This window comes from Olea europaea, chromosome 22 (assembly GCF_002742605.1).
Source record: "Olea europaea var. sylvestris chromosome 22, O_europaea_v1, whole genome shotgun sequence".
Taxonomy (NCBI): domain Eukaryota; kingdom Viridiplantae; phylum Streptophyta; class Magnoliopsida; order Lamiales; family Oleaceae; genus Olea; species Olea europaea.
In genome coordinates this window covers 5,951,945-5,972,981 of record NC_036258.1, presented here as the reverse complement: position 1 = coordinate 5,972,981, position 21,037 = coordinate 5,951,945, and the positions used below count along the sequence as shown (strand labels likewise).

Sequence of the window (21,037 nt, the reverse complement as noted above, 5' to 3'; positions counted from 1 at the left end):
AGAAATTTGATACTCATCAAATTAATGGAAGTCCAACAACAATTCAAGAATCATGCAGATTGAGGGAGTGCCCCACATGTAGACAAAATTGAGAGATGGATGAATGGAAAATAACCTACCACTACCAAAGCATCTGACTAGCTGTGTATGAAGACAAAGATGGAAAAACAATAATAGAAAAGCATCTAGCCAGCTGCATATGAAGCCAAAGATGGAAAGGCAATAATAGAAGAAAAGATGCCACTTTGATGAAAAAGCAAAAAATGCATGTGAAGATGTAGACCCCAGGAGGAAAAGAATAGAGAGGCATGTGAGCCTTTTTCAAAATTCTGATGTATGGAATGATGTAATAGATCAATAATAGTGAGTTTGAGTCATGTATAAATAGAGGTATTTGGGGAAAGAATGGTATCTCGAGTTAGAAACAATTCTCTTTCCTTAAGCTTTTTTCAAAACCATTTTTCTGGAAACCCCTTGTATACAATAGAAACCTTGTATGAATCATTATAGAAATAAAATTTCAATCTTTTGATATCAGAAAGATATGAGTTTCTAAATTTCCTATCCCATAAATTCTTGATAGATTGAAGAAGATAATTTCTTTCTTACTTTAACAAAGAAAGAATTTTCTTTACTTAAGATCTTTACCCTTAATTCTAAGAAAAGATACAGTGAGGGTAAGAAGCTGAAATAGCAGAATTCCCATTGAGGCAAGATGCCGTTTGAGGGAGCAGTTTGCAGATTCAGAGCCTGAAGGTCACTCGGTTCTAAGAATACAGATTCAAGATCAAAAGTGAGGTAAAATTATTGTCTTTGTTAAATTTAGAAAGAATTCTTCTAATATCTTGAAAGAATCGTAGGGATTATTACTTTTCATGTTTGCAAAAAACTTATCTAACATGTTATTATTATTCATAAAGCTTGCAAAGAATTATCTGAATAATGCCAGGTTATACAATTAAAGGATTAGATAATCTGTTAGAAAAACTAATGGAAAAAATAAGAAATATTTTTACTCAACTAGAGATTATGGATATTTCATCTAAGGAATATAATAATCTTAGTAAATTACATGACAATTATATTACAGATTATTCTAATTTATTAGATCCAAGAATGGAATTATATATTAAAACTCGAAATGAGAGAAATAGAAGAATTTAAAACTATCCCAATAAATTAAGGATATCTTATGTAAAATATGACAAATCCTTTCATTAAGGATATTATAGACATTTTACCAAAAATGAATAGTAGCAGGTCATTTATAAAAATCTCCCTTCATGTTAACCCTCAAAACATGGCAACAGAGAAAGATGAAACTGTGGAAGAATCTGTAGAGAAAAGTATAGGAAAATTTTAGATAATGATCAACATATGGAAGAATCTCATTTTGGGACCGCTTCCTTCATTCTAACCGCATTTATGATGATCGAACAAAATGAGATCATCACTGTCAACAACACGGTTCCTAGATCGCTTTCTGGCCTTTGAATCCAATACAGCTTTGATTGCCTTTTCAATCATCTTCATGGTCCGCTTCTCCCCAGAAGTATTGACAGAGCAACTCGGGTCGTATTTTTTCATCTCATGTGTCATTATTCCAAGCATTCAGCATGTAAGCATGTCCACAAGTCAAAACAGCAACCACAACAAGTTCATTGGTAGCTATTACTTTCTGGATGTCCAACGAGGATCTCTCAGTTAAAAGCTTTGCACAAACACAACTTTGGAGATTAAAAGGAGACCCTAAATTTCGTCCAACAAATCTGGTTATTTTGTCCCAACTGAAGCCAAAGTTTTCACCATCGAAAGACCATCTCTCTTTCCGAGTCATCATGAGCTCAGAGAATGGAGGAATTGACAAATCATCAGACGACCCACCATTCAATCCTCTTGTTGATTCGTAGCCCCAAGTAGGGAGAACAAAAGAAGATGCTTTTTCAGAAATTGAGAATAGGAGAACGGAACTCCATCTGGAAGGGGTTGACTTTGGAGGAAACACGTGACTGTGGGATGACAAAAGAGATGTTAACACAGGTAAACTGAAGGAGCTGAAGGAGATAGCTTAATAAGAGATGGAAACAATACTGCTGCAGAAAGATCAGTAATGAGATTTTTGTTTGGGGTTTCTGTGTATGCATCTGTTTAAGGGTTTGAGTTTTTGAGAAGTTTTATACCGTATTAATTACGTTATGAAATGATTTAATTGATTAACATGGTATTAATCAATTAAGTTAATTTTTTAGGGTACTGGACCTAATTTGCTCAAATGGTTTTTGGTTGGGATTCACGAGTTCTCCACGGAATCGAACCCACCCAATTCCATCATCAAAATAAGTAGAATAAATAAAATTTTAATTTTTTTGTTATGTTTGTATTTAAAACTTACTTGTACTTTGAGAACTTGTATGGTTTGTGTAAAGTGCATTGCACATATGAATCATATTGATAAAAATAAAAATTCACGAGCTTTGAGGGCCAATCATTTTTTTCATTAAAGAATTTATTTATTAATTTTTTTTTTTTTTTTTTTAGTATGGTCGACCATATAGGTGGCACATTTTAGAAATAAAATTAGAAAGCCAACAATTCTCGTCTAGAGATTTTGTTAAATTACTTTTTCACCAGAGAAAAATACAGAGAAACATACTATGCTCATAGGAACTATATTTACCACGCATCACTTGAACCTTTTAGAATCATCTGAATATGGGGCAATACTGGTGAGCACAAAACGAGAGGAGGACAAGTCTTAAGGATCAGAATGGAAGCTTTCCTAATACAACAAAACCATAAGTACAAAAAAGAATTTAGCAAATTTTGTACCGACAATGACGTGGCAAAATATAAGTGAACTGCTTATTTTTCTTTTTTTCCATCTTCCAATGATATCGTGCGTGCCATGTGTTGTCTGTAAGGTTTTTCTGTCAAGAAATTTTGTTCTTGTAACATCATTCTTCCTAATAAGGCTCGATAATTTCCACAAGTCCAAATTTCACTTTTCATAGGACCAAAAATTCTTTCACAAAATAATCCATCTTTTTCAAGTTTTGTGGCAAACTCAAAATAGAAGAGAGAAGAGACAAGGAAAGATTCTTTCCCCAGCCTAAGGACACTGATATCAGGGCAACGCATAAAATTAGTCTAATGGGAGAGATGTCAAAAACAATTTTGCAAAGATAAAAAGCATTAACGAGAAAAAATCCATAGCCACTGCTAAAATATTTTACACATTCAATTGAATTTGTCAAATATTGAGCATTGCATAGAACCATATCGTTACAAGCAAGAAAAAATTGCACCCCACTTCAAGAAAATAAGTCTGTGACCCAGACGACATTTCTGCACGAAATTAGAAATCTCAAGGCATGTATTTATTTTTCCCATCAGTGAAGCAGGGATCTAACAGCGGCAACAGCATCGCCTTTGTGCTCGCGCAATGTTCTTTCTGCCACTTTCTTGTCAAGCTGTTTACCAGATCATAAAAAGTATTGAAAATGCAGAAATATTCATGGAACGAAGTTGAGAATTGATTATATAGAAGAAATCTAACCTCGAGTTCATTTGCGATGATATCCACATCAGCTGCATTAATCTTAACAGCCGCTAATTCCTTCTCCCTATGATAAAATTAACCAAATTGTAACGTTATGCACAAGTACCAAACATATTCATGCGTTGTTTGAAACAATAATTGTAGTTTTAGATTATGGGGTGTTAAATGGAGTGAACCCCCGCTCAGCTTGCTCCTCTGGCTCGCACATTTTTTTTTTTTCTTTTTTTTAAATTTATTTCCTATTATTTTTGTTTCCTGGCTCCCAACAAGCCAACTTGAGGTGACGAGCCAGTGAGTGGCTTGCACAGAAAGAACTCAGCTCGGCCTTCCTCGCTTAACATCCATATTTTAGACAGGGCATATTATCACAGCTCACTAGCTCGATTACTAATTGATCCCAATCATGAAGAAAAAGAAACCGCTTGATAGATTATGAACTTTAAAAATCCCAAAGCAGAATGCATAGGAACAAAAGCTTGAATTCAAAACATCATTAAGGTTTCGAATTTTTTATTCTTATTAGTTTGAAGAGAGCATATTATTAGAAATAATAGGGATTTACCAGAAAGGGATCCATACTTAAGTATGGAATATTCATTGAGTTGGGCTGAGAGTGTGATTTAGAAAATAGCAAATGAAAGCATCACACTTTAAATATTTGCAAGGTAGATTCCAAACTAACTTTCCTCCTCTGTAAATAAGATATGCTCCTAAATCCATGAGGTAACATGCCTAATCTAGACAACAGAATGTTATGTCAAGTTTGTTGAGTCACTAAAATTTGTTATGCACGTTTGTGAGAAGCAAGTTTTAGCCACAACAGCAATAACTAAGTAAATAATACAATTAGCAAGCGACATGAAGACATATAAATGTCACTCAATTAAAACAATAATTCATGTCATGTTCTATGGTCAGCGCATTTAATTTATTGTAGCACCGTTTTAAGTATTCTACACCTTCAAGTCTGGTAGTTTGTCAACTTATTTTATTTACTTTGTACATTTTCTTCTACGACTTGTATAAAGACGATGTACATGTTATGCTTTCATTTTGTACAAACTTCTATAACTTGTATGCATACTTTTTATGTGTAATAATTAAGCCACCTACTATACCCNTCCCCCCCCCCCCCCCCCACCCGCACAAAAAAAATCCTAGTATATATAATGAAAATAAAATGGTTAAAAAGTAAATTTGGAATTTGGAATAAAAAAAAAATAGTAGATAGCGTAATTTCCACTATTTGGTAAAAAATCATCCATGACCAAGTAAATAAAATGTGGGAAAAAATATAGCAGGTGTCTTCATTATTACACACAAATAATGAAGCCACTTATTCATCCATCTTTAGTATCAGAAGATTTCCCCTATGGGCAAACCTAGATTTCATTTTGTCATGACCAATGAAGCATATCCTTAGAAAATACCTAATCTGTCATCCGCAATCCAACATCAACTGCTATCCTTTAACACTCCTAATATCATCTCCACAAACGTAGAAGCTCGACTTCCACTTGAAACTTGCACAAATTAATTATCCATCATGGCATGCACAGTCCTACTCTGTCCTCCTTGACATGACCTAATATGTGATCTCGATAATCAACTCCTTGCCCACACCTGACCCTCACTAGAATGGTGTATCCACTCAACTTTCACCTATTACTCATTGAATTAGACTCAATTTTGGCATGGAAATGGAGCTTGTCCGCATTCTAGTGAGTGATAGAACAATGGGTTGGATAAGAACTGACTTTCAAAGCATCAAGATGGATTTCCTTTCCCCATATATCGTCACTACTCCATAAACATTTGTTCACGCTAAACCGGGATATAGACTATAATATAACGTGCAATTCAGTTCCAATCCTTTGGAGAGAATAAGAGCCCCTTCTTTTGCCGAAAGGGATTTCGGCATCAAGACAGCCTAAGCCCTAAACCACAACATTTACTTTCTATGACAATCATTTTAAAATCATAGTACAAGAGTGTAAGTTTCCACAACATCAACACTGATAAAATGTCCAGAAGCCCCCAACCACATCATCTAATCACTTCTAAATAAAAAGGTAATAAACAACACGAATTTATCTACTGTCTACACATGGCATCAACCAATGATTCTGCAGTGCGAAATATAAAATAGTAATTACAAACCTCATTCTGGCAGCTTGAATATCAGCCTCCTTTGAAGCAGCAATTGAAGCCATAGCCTACACCAAGAAAAGGAGGAAAAAAATTCAAATCAAAATCACTAATCATCCAAATCTATACGTTCATGTAAATAAATCGCAAAACTGACCTCTTGGACTCGGGTCGAATCGAGCTGGCGATCCTCGACCCGGTCAGTAAGCTTGTCGAGGGCTTTGCTCTGCTGCTGCAGGTCCTTGGAGTCCTCCACTCTTTCAATTCCTTCATCCCCTCCCTCCATTGATATGCTATTTTCTTTTGCTTTCAATTTCAAGAACTGATTTTTTTTTTTTTACCAGGTCTTTCAGTTTTCCCACTTTTTCTGTAAGCTGAGCAGAGGGATAAAAGCCCTAAATATTAGGGGTTTTCAGAGTTAGTTGTGGGCTTCACTGTTTTTCAAATTTGGGCCTTTTCTCATTTTTATTGAAACTATAGCCCACTGGATCAAAATATATTCATGCTCAAGTCTTGGGCTTCTGGATTGGATCATAGCCTTGATGCTAAGTATGCCATGGGCTTAAGTTGGACTTTGGATCTGAACTAGGTAATTGAAAAGTGTGAAAGCTTTTCTCTCCAACTCCTAAAATGAAGCAAATTGGTTAACCTTTTATCATAGTTGCACAATCACTTCTCAACGATGAAAACTATATATATAAATCTCCACAAAATTTTCACGTGACTCACACATCAACATTTGAACCAAATTGTGTCTCTTATTGAGTCCATGCCTTGAAATCTGAAGTAAAACCTATTTTGATAAGGGCTATGTGACGTTTTGATGATTACTTGGACATGTCTTTGGGGAGAGATTTTGCGACTATAATTAGATGTATCACATGTGACGATTACACAAAAAAATGGTACTTTTTTTTTTGTCTTTTGAAGACATATTTTACAATTATAAGTGCATGTTATTCACCCCAAACAATCATTTTTTTATTGATACTTTTCTAAGTCAGCCCTCATTTGTTTTCTTCTCTCATAGGTGGGATCTACTTTTTCTTTAAAGGTAAAAAAAGTCAATTTTTATAATCACTACTGAACAAGCCCTAAATAAATATTGAGAATCAACAAACTCTTTTTTCAGAGGTTGGAGACTAACTTTCTTTTCAATCAATAAGTTGAGGATCAACAATACAATTTTTTCTATAACTAATGCTATTATGGTGACAAAATGCACAACGAGATTATATTTACTGGTTTTATAAATGTCGTAAAATACAGGTAAATTTATGCTTTTTTCAGGGTTGGCTGTTGAATTAAATTACATTAATGTTTAGAGAGCTGTTGACCTTACATATTGTGGTTGAGAATTTAATTTAGGAAAAATTAATTTTTCTAAAAATTTGGAGGGTGAAAAATGGTTAGAGAAGGCTTTAGGGGATGCCTTCAAAGTCTATATTAAATATATAATATGTTCATTTCTGATAATGAACATATTATATTTATAATAATGAAGTCGATTCTTCATTAATTACTTTTACAATCTAAAAATAATAATCAATTTTTACACTAATCTAGGAGTGTCAAAAAGGTTCGACCGCTCTAGCAGCCCGTGGCACCCGTGGCTCGACTCGAAAAAAGTCCGAGCCGAGCCCCATTTTGGGGACACGGGCCAAGCTCGAACCGGCCCGCGAGCTTTTATTAAGAAAAAAAGATGCAGTAAGGTAGAATTCTGCCTACCTTTTCAAAGGGGAAAAAAAATCGAGCCTGTCGGGCTCGGCCCGTAAAAGCCCTAGTCGAATTTTTTTGGCTGAGGAAAGGCTCGGCTTGGCTCGGGCTAGTAAAAAAGCTCGACCATTTTAATTGAGTCGAGCTTGAGCATAAAATTTTAGACTCGGGCTCAGCTCGTTGACAGCCCTACACTAATCAAAGTTAGTATGAGTAATTTTCTTGTTGTGTAACTTTAAATATAAAAAGTGATTTAAGGGTAGCAATGTATAGAAATTATCGTAATGTTTTATTTTTAGTAGATTGATGGTCTTCGCTCTTGAGCAATAGATGCAAGTTTCATTTTAATTATTTTTATGTTCTTTATAGCGCAGTGTGGGTTGGGCATGCATGAGTTGAACTATTTGATAGAGTAGCCTGTAGCCAATGTATTGCATGAGTTTTCATGTAATTCTAATTTCGATTGTACTATATGTACATTACCACTTACAGATTGTGTACATACACATAATATTGTGAGATATGATTGGATCAAAATTTCTTCCACCAAACGAAAAAAATAATTTTCCATTATTTTTTTGACACCCTATCACCCCATCTATCGGTGAAACTTTCTATTACCCTTTATGTACAAGTAGTATTATTTTTCTAATTTTGGTACTTTTTTATCCTTTTTTGAATGGATCTACAACTTTTTTCTTTCACCATTTAGTTGCATTCACATCCTAATGTGAGACGTGAGGACCATTGAATGATAACTTCATAAAATTTGACAGCAAAATTTGTGACCACCAAACCAGAAAGAACATGTTTTCAAGAAAAAATAAGCCTGATTAATGAATATAGTTTCGATTGTTTCATGTCATTTTCAAAACATCAATTTAAGCTCAGTCTAATTCATGAAAATTCTGGAAAATAAACTCCCTCTTTTAATTTTAATTGAATACTTGATAAGATCTTGTTTAATTAATTTTGATACAACTTTTGTCAGATCGAGATATTATTTAATTAATTTTGATACATTTTTTTTAGGTTTCCATATATATATGTAGGGAATGATTTTAAAGTAATGTTATTTATAGTCGTTCACTGTGATAGTTGTCTTACGTGGCATCTTACATAGCGGTTTGTGATTTGATGTATTAATATGGTAGTTTTTTCTTACCACATATATCAAATCACTAACCGTTTCATGTGTGCCACGTAGAACGACAGCGATGATGAGTGATTATAAATTACATTATTCAAGATCTTAGGGTCCCTCAATAATGAGAAATCTCATTAGTAGAGTGGGGTTGCAAATTTAGGAAGAGTGAAATTTCATTAATGATTCAAGTCAGTATCAAGCACATGGAAAATACTTAACAGTTGTTAGAATGATGACTTATCTTTCATGAGTGAAAATTTAGCTTTCAGTAAAATCAACTGTCCAATTATACTTACAATCTAAGAATAATAATTGATTTTTCACACTTAGTCCTTGCTTGGTCCCCATTTTTTCAAATTAAAATAGATGAAATAATATTTATTTTTTAAAAATGAGTGGTTGAAAAAGAAGAAAAAAATTTCGATTTACGTTTAATATTATTTTAAGAAAAATTATGTGATTGAAAATAGGAGAGAGAAAAATGAAATTGAATTTAATGTGGGCCAAACGAGGGCTAATTAAAGTTAGTATGAGCAATTTTCTCATTGCGCAAAACTTTAAATATAAAATGCGATTTAAGGGTAGCAATATATAGAAATTATCGTAATGTGTTATTTTTAGTAGATTGATGGTCTTCGCTCTTGAGCAATAGATGCAGGTTTCATTGAGTGTTCATTTTAATTATTTTTATGTTCTTTATAGTGCAGCGTGGGTTGGGCACGAGTTGAACTATTTGATAGAGTAGCCAATGTATTGCATGAGTTTTCATGTAATTCTAATTTCGATTGTACCACATGTACATTATTACTTACAGATTGTGTACATACACATGATATTGTGAAATACGATTTGATCAAAATTTCTTAAAATAATTTTCCAATCTTTTTTTGACACCCCATCTATCGATGAAATATTCTGTTACCCTTTACGTACAAGTAGAATTATTCTTCTAATTTTGGTACTTTTATCTTTTTTTGAATGGATCTACATCTTTTTTTCTTTGTTCACCATTTAGTTGCATTCACATCCTAATATGAGACGTGAGGACCATTGAATGATAACTTCATAAAATTTGACAGCAAAATATGTGACCACCAAACCAGAAAGAACATGTTTTCAAGAATAAACGAGCCTGATTAACGAATCTAGTTTTGATTGTTTCATGTCATTGTCAAAACATCAATTTAAGCTCGGTCTAATTCATGAAATTCTGGAAAATAAACTCCCTCTTTTAAATTTTAATTGAATACTTGATAAGATCTTGTTTAATTAATTTTGATACAACTTTTGTCAATCAAAATATTATTTAATTAATTTTGATACATTTTTTTTAGGTTTCCAGATATATGTAGGGAAGGATTTTAAAGTAATGTTATTCATAGTCGCTCGTTATGATAGTCGCCTTACATGACATTCTACATGGTGGTTTGTGATTTGATGTATTAATGTTGTAGTTTTTTCTTACCACATATATCAAATCACTAATCGTCTCTGCCACATAGAACGATTGCGATAGTGAGTGATTACAAATAGAATTATTTAAGATTTTAGGGTCCCTCGAAAATGAGAAATCTCATTAGTAGAGTGGGGTTGCAAATTTAGGAAGAGTCAAATTTCATTAATGATTTAAGTCAGTATCAAGCACATGGAAAATAATTAATAGTTGTCAGAATGATGACTTATCTTTCATGAGTGAAAATTTAGGGTGGGGTTAGTTTGCCTTTTTCGAGCCATTTTTCGTTTTCCATTTTCGAAAACGCGGAAAACGCATTTGGTCCGTCGTCTTCGAAAACGCATTTTAAAAAACGAGTTAAAATTTATAACTAAAAATGCAAAACGACTTTTTATCATTTTGAGCTTTTTCATTTATAAATTGCCAAAACGCTCAAAACGCGGAAAACGGGTCATTTTCGGGGAAAACTAAAAATCGTTTTGAAAATGGAAATGGAAACCAACCACTACCTTAACTTTTAGTATAATTAATTATCCAATTATACTAACAAAAGTATTGTAGATCATTTAAAAAAAATTCTTGATATCTTCTTATAGAAAGTTAAAAATTATGGTCTTCTTGAGGATTTCGTAACTGAAATGCTGATGATTTCTTAAAGAGTTAGTTTAATCCAAAAGGCAGAAGTTCTCTACATTTTGTTGGATTATGCGCACTTATTCCCTTGATCAATCATCGTTAGGAGATCATTGTATTGAATCTATGAGGCAAATTTTATCGGGATACCATGTACGTCTATTGGTTGCATTACTGTATAAAATTTTATAAGGTCAATATTTTGAATACTTGAGATTACTTTGTATCCTTCTTCTTTCGCTATTAATGTGAAAAACCGTCAAAATAAAATGGACGTAACTTTCACATCAAAATTAACCCTCCCGTTAAGCTTGGCCATTGGCCCGAACATTTTTCTCAACCCACTTCAGTTTTCCATAAATATGCATATTGCTTTAATAATTACTGTAAGGAGGTCTTACAAGTGCTGCATGTATGGTTGCTGTTGTAATGTGATCCAAAATTTAGTAGGTATCGGAGTTCTAATTGAAGTGGTCATGATTGAAGTGGTTATGGAGAAATCAAAATTATGGATTAATAGGAAAAGTCGTTGGATTTTCGCTACCCTATCGCTAGCTGACCGCTTAAGTAGTAGGAAAATTTTTTGGAATAAGGAATTGTCACTAGCCTGTCGTTGAGCTCTCGCTCGAGTGATAGGGTTGTTGCTCACCTGTCACTAGACGGTGCTCAAGTGATAGTGCCGTCCGGATTTTTCGCTTTATGTTGATTTCACTCGTATTTTGACCTAGTTTCTATCTTTTAGGTTACTTTTAGAATTGTAACATGTCACCTATAAACTATAGACTCTTCATTCAGTTTAGATATTGTTGAGATTGTATTTTTCTCTTTATTGATTGTCAAAATTACTCGATTCCTCTACCAATCTCTCTTTTTTATTTAATTTTGTCCTTGTTTATACGATTAATACTTCTTATTGTGTCATAAAACCTCTCCATTTCGTAACAAGTGGTACCAGAATTGCTCTGGTACCTTGTTTGTTCATAACAGTTGCATTTTTATTTTTTAATGCCAACTTCCGATAAAAAAAAATTGATACACCCTTCTGTAAAAACCTTGTACAACTTTCCTATACACTAAGTCCCCGTTTGGTCCTCATTCTGTAGAAATGAAAATAGGTGGAATATTATTATTTTATTTTTAAAAAAAAATTCTTGATTGAAAAAGAAGAAAGTTTTTTCAATTTACGTATAATATTATCTTATGGAAGATTCGTGGTTGAAAATAAGAGAGAGAAAAATGGAATGTAATGAAATGAAAATTAATGGGAGCCGAACGGGGGCTAAAGCGAAATATTCTTCAAACCTCTTAAATTCGTTTAACATAAAGCTTTGCTAGAAAAACAGAGAACTTGACAGGCCCCTTGATCGAACCCCCACCAATAGGTGGGATCCCTTTTTTTGCACGGAACCCACCCCCATAGATGGGGTTCGATCAACAGACCCCCTATTTTTCTAGCAAAATTCTTTGACAAAACCTGCTTCGCGTCTCCTCACATTAATGTGCCTGCAACAGTTTCCACACAATAGATTTCAAAAGCTATGAACTATAGATATTTGGCAAAATTTTGGGGGATAAATTTGAATATTCTACTATTTAAAAGGTTGAATTTAATGGTAATGAAAAGAAACTTTTTTCTGAAAACTACAAAATGGAGACCCGTGCAAGTTTTGCTAAGTCCAGGCTCCTTAAATTTACAGATTAGAATCATATAAGCCCGATTGTAAACAAAAACAGCCAAATCGGAAAATCAAATCGAAATCATATTTTAGAAATCGTCGATTTGGTGCCACGTGACTCCGGTCAACGAAATGGTTTCCCCCCAATCAAAAACGGTTAAAATGGTTTGATTTAGGTTTGATAATTTTAATTGCGGTTTAAAATCAAATCGGATGGGCGAAAAAGTATTTAAAAATAAAAAAAAATGAAAAAATGAATTTTTTTGAAAATTCATCCAAATATGTAAAATTCAATAATTTTGTTATTTGTGGGTATTTTTGTCAATTTCTAATTTTCTTATACAAATATATAATTATTATTATCCAACAATCCTAATTTATATCTAATAATCTCAAAACTAACATAATATATCAAAATCACTTTTTCCTCTTCAGAATTTAGATAACTCCAGTCGACATCCAACACAGTCTTGAGCCACCGGCACCACACACTTCTTTTTCAGATTTTTCACGTCTCTTCAAAATTGAATTGAAGTCCATTATACTAAATCGAAGACAAAGAAATCCTAGACATTTGGTGATAATATTTATTACGAATAAAGTTTCATATTAATAATTTTTTTGGAGCAAACTAAGGTAAGAATATGAAATTAAATGCGTTTCGTAACATCATACAAACGTAAACTTGTGTAATTGTCATGTTTAGATATTATAAACAATTACTTTATTATTATGGTTGATTATTCTCTTTGTCTAATCAGTGTCTTTTTTTTCAAATATGATGATCAAGAGGTCTTGTTGGACATCATTATATTTTTTGGACCTTATATCTAGTTTAGTAGACATGTATTATAACGTTATTGTATCGTCGTTAGCTTAAAAAAGGTGAACAAAAATGAAAAAACTATATTTTAATTTATTGTGATTTCACTTTGGCTTAGTTGGTATTTAAATTTATAGTAAATATATTTAATCTCTGTTTGAGCCATATTTTCTATATTATCGTAATGAGAAAATTGACTATTGGAAAGGAGGTTGGGTCCCACACATGAAATAACAAGTCAACAAAAGCGGCTGAACTTGTGGGATAACGGTCTAAATATTCATTTTTTTGTCCCAAAAATTTGGTTCAAACAGGAGTTTAGTTTGTTTTAGATTTATTACTAGTAAAATATAAATATATATTGAATTCAATGAATTAATGACATAAAAGTATACAAGCAAAAAAAAATATGATGAAACCGGTGGTTTAAAATCGGACCAAACCGTTAGGATTAGGTTTGCATTTTTTTTTCAAACAATTCAAAATGGTTTGATTTAGGTTTGTAATTTTCTCAAATCGATTTAAACGATTTGATTTGAAAATATATCAAAAATTGATAAAACTGGACGCTTACACCCCTAAGCCCCACCACTCCATCACAGTATTAATTGTTAATCAGTGGCGAAACCCCTTCAACCCCCACCGACGCATCCATTTTCCCACAAATTCCTAATCACAAAAGCGGCAAAACACCAACGCTCCCTCATTATTTTAGAGTTCTAATTTTTAGGAGATTTCGCAGAGTCTTGAACAGTTCATTACATTTACATAATCCATGAAAACACAATTTCAATAAATGCTCAATGACAGATCCTTGCAACTTCTGCTTCCCTATTTTTTATTTCAGGAAAATCTTCAGTCAAAGGGTATTTTTAGAGGTAATACAGGAATAGTTAAAAATACGTGCAACTGTTGTACAGGAAATGGAAAGCTGGGCCTTAATTTTAGCAAGACATAGCAAGTTTAGGTTTTATTTTGAATTCTTTAATTTTAAGGTGAAAGCCAAACTTAATTTTAACTATGCATTTTATAGGATTCATGATTACTATCGACTACTCGTTTCATCATATTATAATTTCAACAACTTGTAAAGCTAAACAAGGGAGCTCCCTTAACACATGGATAATTCCTTCTTTTTTTTTTTTTTTTTTTTTTTTTTCATAACAGGGGAACTCGTAATTGCTACCCTTTGGGTGCGTACTGAGTAAACTCTCAAGCTGAAACAATAGCCTACAAATCAAGCCAACCAGGTAAACTGCACTAAGAAAGCCATGTGCAACATGCTCAATCGAAAAAGTGTTGGTAGGAGGAATTGAACTTGTGACTAAAGGCCTCCGCACTGACCCACTCCACTAATTCGACCATCCCATAAGGAGCAACACAGATAATTCTATATGTACATTATGGTGTCCACAATGTACAAGCAACACAATATCATTGGAGAGTTGAAAAACTGTCAAGCGACAATTTTTAAACTCTCCAATGATATTGTGTCGCTTGTACATTATAGACACTATAATGTACATATAATATCACCCTTACCACATTTGGAGCCCATTTAAGATGACCTATGCTAAGGGAGCTCTAAAATAATAAAAGGATCTCGTCACACCTCTTACATGCAAAAAACAGCCCCTAATTTTCTTATAAACTAAGAATATAACCATTAGGCCAACCTAATACTTACCTATGGGTGGCCAATAGGTTGAGCGGCTCGTAGACTCGACTCGGCCCGGCCCATGGGCAGCTCGGGTTCATATTAAGATAAGCCATGGGTCGAACCAAGCTCGAGTGTCGGCCCATTGTTACCCATATATTTATGTGAAACAGTCCAGGGAATAAATGTACAGTCCAACGCCCTGCTAAGTATCTAATTTCATAGCTTTGGAATTGCTTTTCGCCATCTATACACACAAAGTAACAGACAGTACTATCAAGAAGATTTTATGGTTCAAATTGATTGTGATGGAAAAAGAACTCCAGCCTGCATTAATATCTATTGCATGTAGAACAGTTGAAATTGGGTTCGAATTTATTATAGATCATCTATACAGGCCACCCATAATATTGCTCATACTATTTTCATTTCAATGACCTCCGACAAGGTTAATGCACCAATTAATACCGCCCCAACTCTATCCCCTCGACCACATGCTAGAGACTTTTCACATGTACCACTTTATCGGTGGGTCCAAGATATTCTTGCACAAACTCGCTCCCACTTCTGGTTTAGAAATTCATAAAGATGATGTCCTGATCTCTAAAAAACGAGCAAAAGCACCCAAAGATTTATAATGATTTACTGTAAATGTAAATGTAAGAGTTATGTCCACTCACCTTTGCGAATTTTTACAGTAACTAAGAAGAAGAGTAGATGTGTATTTTTGGCCCTCCAGAAATATTAGGTATAACACGATTGGACTCCACACTCTCGAACATGGACAACAATCTTGGCACCAAGTTAGCCCATCGAGAAAAATTTTGTAAGAAAATTAGTAAAGAGAATCATATATAAAGATCAGTTTCGAGCATGTTTGCCTAAGCTTTAAAGTTACTTAAACTAATTCTTTTTCGCCAATACATGTCTGAGCATTTTTGGAAGTTAAAAATACTTCTATATATTTTTATAAGCTTAGCCAAACATGCTGGATTAAAAGTGTTTTTCAATATTAAATCTCAAACTATTAAAGGCTAAACAAGATGTCCTAATCTCATCAATATAATTATGAATCAGAGGCAAAAATTTCAACTATAAAAGGCCTTGTGATGTGGACTACATGGTTCTCATGCATTTATAAAGCCCTTGCAGTGCATTCTGAAGGCCATGAGAATGAGAATGCACAGATAATTTCTCCCGTGAGTGTAGAACATGGATCTGAAAATAGTTGCAGTGCTTTTTTCACTTATTTTCAGGTCTACTTTTGCTTATGCAGGAGGTCTGTCCTTAAACTTTTATGAACAATCTTGCCCACAAGTTGAGTATATAGTGAGAACCAGTCTTAGATCAATCTCCCTCACTGATCCTACTACTCCAGCAGCTATTTTAAGACTCTTGTTTCATGATTGCCAAGTTCAGGTCTTCTTCCACCGTAATCGTTTTTTTTTTACTTTCAGATCTGTTTATTATTGCTCTCGTTAGTAGGAGTTAGACGATTGAGCATGGGAAATTTTGATTGACAGGGCTGCGATGCTTCTATCCTTCTCGATCCAGAAAGTGACATTTTTCAAACAGAAATGGCTTCGGGGAAGAATCTTGGAATCCGTAAGAGGGAGACAATAAACACGATTAAGACAGCCGTGGAAGCCTTGTGTCCTCAACAGGTTTCGTGTGCAGACATTCTCGTATTGGCTGCTCGCGAGGCGATTGCCATGTCTGGAGGGCCAATGATAGTTGTTCCTTTGGGACGACGAGATTCATCATCGCCTTCGAACTTTAGACAAGCAGATGCTTCACTCCCCGGACCAAACATTGGCCTCGATGCCACGCTTCAACTTTTCGCGAAAAAGGGCATGACAGTTGCAGAATCCGTCGCCATTTTAGGTAACACACTTGAACATATTTCATTGTGTTATGATCCGTGGATTATGTTCTAGATGCTCGAATTATTAAATTTTGGATAATCTTTCTTCATATTTTTTTGAAAACATTTTTGTGGAAAATTTTATATACAATGGTTTATAGAAGGCGAATGAAACTAAATGCCCAGGCTTAAAGTCAGGTCCAAATCCATGGGTGCCAAGTGGTGCCCCTCCAATTGCAGTGCAACTCAACCTTTCGCATGTGGCTTAGACACCGTAAGATTCTCAGACGAGTTCGCTAGAAACCCCGTTTGCACATTGTTAGTGATTAGGACTATTTTAAAGAGTATATTCTATAATTTAAAGAGCATCCATAAATTTAGAGAATGAAAATTTTGAAGTACTTCAACGTACTCTTTATATTTAATACTTAATTTTACTCCTCTTAAAAATATTTATTATTTTTTTCTATCTTTTGTTTTAACAAACTTTTCTCTAAATTCAAAACCGGCCCTAGCCTAAGGCAAACTAGGGTACTGCCTTGGGCTTCACTATTTCAAAGGGCCTCAAAAACATGGTCCAAAACACATCAAATCCGTAAAATATTAATATATTCATCTTGTGCTTAGAACTACTCAGAATCCTTCTAATGCCTATTATCTGGTGTATAAATAGGCAACGTGAAGGTTCTTGTCCAAATGTCTTTTGGAATTAATGCCTAAAAAGAGGTGGTTATAAAGTTGGCTGTTAGTTTAGAGAATGAGAATGTTATTGAAGCAATCTATGAAATAGTTGCAAGCGTGTAGTTCCGTTGTCCCCATTTGATAATTACGCTTGAGAGTCTAGAAATAATTAGTCGTCTAAGGCCTCAAAATTCTTGGGGCCGACCTTGTCTAAATTATTATATTATTTTCCTACATTGAAAATTGAAATATTTTGAGTGCATTTAATTATGTAGAATGAGTTTGAAGAGCCAAAATTCGCTATCTAAATTAAAATGTTAATTTAAAGAACCTTTTGGAGCATGATTTTAAGGGTTGCTTCCGTAAAATAAAGAGCATTTCATAATTAAAGAATTTTTTAGAGATGCTCTAAATAAGTAATTTTTATGGACATTACATTTCTAGTTTCTTGTTTCCAACCATAGACATTTAGCATTGGCCTTATTTTGATTTCAGGAGCCCATACCTTGGGAGTCACTCACTGCTTCAATCTCGAGAGCCGTTTGTACAAACAAGAAGTTGACAAAATTGACCCACAATTCGAAATTTTCTTGAAAATGAGCTGTCCATTAAGGTCATTTACACCAAATTCAAGTTTTATCGTGAATGACCCCACTACATTATCATTTGACAACCAATACTTTGTGAATTCAATAAATGGCCGCGGAGTTTTGAGAATTGATGCAGAAATGCCCCTGGATCCGAGAACCGCGCCATTTATTCAAACATTTGCTGATGATCAGGAGGTATTTTTTGAGGCTTTTTCTTCGGCTTTTGCTAAGTTGTCTTCTTCAAATGTCCTTACTGGTAATCAAGGTGTCATTAGGACTTACTGTAATAGATTGTACTGAAAGGCATTATATAGATGATTGAGTTTGTGATTTGAAATGATAATTGAGTTTCTAAAACTAATCAGATTTAATTTTCTAGCTTTAAAGGCTAATCAGAGCTAAATTTCTAGCTTTGTTCATTTATCTCCGTCTATTCATTTGGTTAAAAGGGTTGATACCAATTGATACGGAGTGCCATTTCTAAGGCACTGTAAAGGGCACCGCTAGATGAGTAGTCTACATTATTAGATCACGTGGGTCAATTCTTGAGTCTTACAATGATTGCCGATATCGGGTCTAGAAAAATTATGTAAGTATTAAAAGAAAATTTAAATGCAACACGTGGGTAAAGAAAAATTCCGAAAGACACTAGAGAAGTTTTCCAATATGCATTACCCCTTATAATAAGCATAGCAAGAGAAACATAAGTTATAAGATTAAACGTTGAAAATACTGAAATAAAATACTACTTCCGTCTCATAAAGATATCCCTGTTTCTTTCTTCTTCTTTTTTCCTCACAAATTAAGAAAATTTAGTTAATTTCTTACTCATGGCTTAAGATAATCATCCAACAGAAGATGGACCTTTCCTATACTCCAAATACAAATGAACAAGTGTCATGGAAGATGGAACATTTTTATTTTTATTTTATTGTTCCAACTATAATTGAATAATGAAGTGATTTATATTTGTGATAACAAAATCCATTAAATAGGGGTATATTAGAAAATTAATTTATTAACTATATTCTCAAATAAGAAATTATAATTTGAGATTGACGAAAAATTAAAATGGGACTATAACAATGGGACGAAAATAATAATGTACTTGACAAATAAAGGTTCCTTTACAATTATAAATGAAGTGTTACATAATGTCGGCCGCGGAATAACTAATTGTTGGGCTAGATTTCCAAAATAACGTGGACAATTTCTCGGTTCTCAAAACTGTATTTAATAGCCCCCTACAGTTTGCAGAGTTATTTATCATTTTCAATTTGGATTATTAGCACAAAACGTTTCTACCTTTAAGATTTATTGTGAAGAATGTTCCCAACTTTCTTTTTTAACTTTTTTGTCCTTATTTCCACATTACCCTCCCATTTAAATAAAAAAAAAAAAATATAAAGAATAAATTACTATCTTACCCCTAAATGTTTTAAAAAGTGCAAGTGAGTTCAAATAATTATTAAAAGGTCTAATAGTACAAAACGTCCTTACGTTTGGCCTATATTGTGAAAAACGTCCATACGTTTCAAATTGGTGAAAAATGATGTTTTCCGTAATGAAATGTGGAAATAGGGATGACAACGCAAAAAAATTGAAGCGTAGCGATGTTTTCTGCAAGAAGTATCAAACGTAGGGATTTTTTTTTTTCTATTAGGCCTTATTAAAATATTAAAAAATAGCAAAAAAAAAAAAACCTCTCTCTCTCTCTCTCTCTCTCTCTCTCTCTCTCTCTCTCTCTCTCTCTCTCTCTCTTCTTCTTCTCCAAAGGGTCAACTATCTTAGAAGCCAAAAAAACTCCAGCAAACCACCACCCAAATTGCTAGACCACCATATCACCGAAAAAGTCATCACTTCCCTCAATACATACCACCCAACACCCAACTTTGAACCCTTTATACTAATAAATTTGTTTGGAATTGCAAACCAAAATACCCAACTCGTGAATGCAAATACTGGCGGCATCATCTATTCCGAAGAGACCCATGTCATTTCCAACATACCAATCAACTATACTCAATAGGGAGCCTATCTTTATGGTCTTAAATTATCAATAGATGGTTCAGCGATTTAAGCGATGGGTGGTCAAAGTTTTTTCACTGCTAACCTGATAGTCCCATTTGGAGAAGAAGAAAAAGAACAGAGAGAGAGAGAGAGTGTGTGTGTGTGTGTATGTTTTTTTTTTTTTTTAATATTTTAATAAAGCCTAATAGCAAAAAAGATCCCTACGTTTGACAAACTGATTTTACAGGTTCACTCGATGTAAAGGTAACAATTACAATACAAACAAGCTTCTGAAGATGCCCCGCGTTTTGGATAAGATGATTTGGAAATGGTTTATTGTAGGGCATGTGTCCTTCCACAGACTGATGTTAAAAGGGGAGTTTTACTCGTAAACTTTGCTCGTAATTGAATGAATTTTTTCCTCAAAGACTTGTGAACATTATATTAGGGATTGTTTGCAGAAGTCACATGATAATATGAGCCTAGAATTAATGGTTTGCTGCGCGTTTTATGAATCTTTAATCAATAAATAAAATAAACTCTGATCGTAAGAATTCATCACAATGCCACCATACATCCCAAGAATTAGTTATTATATTTAGATTTCACCACAAACAATCAAACAAATGAATCAACGTTCATTTGTTGAGAACTTGTTCGAACGGGACGTGGGCCACATGGCAAATCGTTTAGGACGCCGCAAAGTTAATTTCAGAATGAATTTGTCGATCTAAATGACATATTGATACCTGAAGATGTTGACATTCACGGTCATGAAAGCCACAATCCAATTGATTTGGATGATATTGACATTCCCAAAGTGGAACATGAGTATGAAGAGCCGAATTAAACATTCAGATGCGAGAAAAAAGCGAAAGGGAATAAACAAGCAAAATGTTGGGGTCACTTTAAATTGATTTCAATGGAAAAATTCGTCGATAGCCTCGCAGAATCTAAAACAGTATGTAAATATTGTCAACAAAGATTGGCATAGAAAAAAGGAATTAGTACCACCCATCTCAATCGCCACTACAAAGCATGTGCGACCAAATTTTGACTTCTTCTAGTCGATCAAACACA

The 21,037-nt window shown here is 33.8% G+C and overlaps 3 protein-coding genes across 3 annotated transcripts; 1 reads left to right on the top strand and 2 right to left on the bottom strand.

The window, feature by feature from the left end:
* Positions 1-1,588: 1,588 nt before the first annotated feature.
* On the bottom strand, positions 1,589-3,343 carry LOC111371086. Its single transcript, XM_022992999.1, has 3 exons — positions 3,306-3,343; positions 2,678-2,779; positions 1,589-2,009 (listed from the first exon to the last, which is right to left on the bottom strand). The coding sequence occupies exons 1-3, from the start codon at positions 3,341-3,343 to the stop codon at positions 1,589-1,591; spliced, it is 561 nt and encodes a 186-aa protein (XP_022848767.1).
* LOC111371532 (huntingtin-interacting protein K) lies at positions 3,173-6,101 on the bottom strand. Its single transcript, XM_022993572.1, has 4 exons — positions 5,865-6,101; positions 5,720-5,775; positions 3,557-3,623; positions 3,173-3,470 (listed from the first exon to the last, which is right to left on the bottom strand). The coding sequence occupies exons 1-4, from the start codon at positions 5,991-5,993 to the stop codon at positions 3,390-3,392; spliced, it is 333 nt and encodes a 110-aa protein (XP_022849340.1). The 5' UTR covers positions 5,994-6,101; the 3' UTR covers positions 3,173-3,389.
* Positions 6,102-15,933: 9,832 nt separating this feature from the next.
* LOC111371531 (peroxidase 29) lies at positions 15,934-18,333 on the top strand. Its single transcript, XM_022993571.1, has 3 exons — positions 15,934-16,231; positions 16,336-16,696; positions 17,853-18,333. Exons 1-3 carry the CDS (start codon positions 16,025-16,027, stop codon positions 18,245-18,247), a joined length of 963 nt encoding a protein of 320 aa, XP_022849339.1. The 5' UTR covers positions 15,934-16,024; the 3' UTR covers positions 18,248-18,333.
* Positions 18,334-21,037: the final 2,704 nt, after the last annotated feature.

What these genes read in the sequence shown, in the direction of transcription:
- LOC111371531 (XM_022993571.1), top strand. Translation starts at nt 16,025, where the DNA reads ATGGATCTGAAAATAGTTGCAGTGCTTTTTTCACTTATTTTCAGGTCT. An exon ending in TTCATGATTGCCAAGTTCAG is followed by an intron (nt 16,232 to 16,335) that starts GTCTTCTTCCAC and finishes TTTGATTGACAG; the next exon opens with GGCTGCGATGCTTCTATCCT. An exon ending in AGAATCCGTCGCCATTTTAG is followed by an intron (nt 16,697 to 17,852) that starts GTAACACACTTG and finishes TTTTGATTTCAG; the next exon opens with GAGCCCATACCTTGGGAGTC.
- LOC111371532 (XM_022993572.1), bottom strand. Translation starts at nt 5,993, where the DNA reads ATGGAGGGAGGGGATGAAGGAATTGAAAGAGTGGAGGACTCCAAGGAC. An exon ending in ATTCGACCCGAGTCCAAGAG is followed by an intron (nt 5,776 to 5,864) that starts GTCAGTTTTGCG and finishes TTCTTGGTGTAG; the next exon opens with GCTATGGCTTCAATTGCTGC. An exon ending in TCATCGCAAATGAACTCGAG is followed by an intron (nt 3,471 to 3,556) that starts GTTAGATTTCTT and finishes TCTGGTAAACAG; the next exon opens with CTTGACAAGAAAGTGGCAGA.
- LOC111371086 (XM_022992999.1), bottom strand. Translation starts at nt 3,343, where the DNA reads ATGTCGTCTGGGTCACAGACTTATTTTCTTGAAGTGGG. An exon ending in ACTTATTTTCTTGAAGTGGG is followed by an intron (nt 2,780 to 3,305) that starts GTGCAATTTTTT and finishes TTGTTGTATTAG; the next exon opens with GAAAGCTTCCATTCTGATCC. An exon ending in AAAGGTTCAAGTGATGCGTG is followed by an intron (nt 2,010 to 2,677) that starts GTAAATATAGTT and finishes GTCATCCCACAG; the next exon opens with TCACGTGTTTCCTCCAAAGT.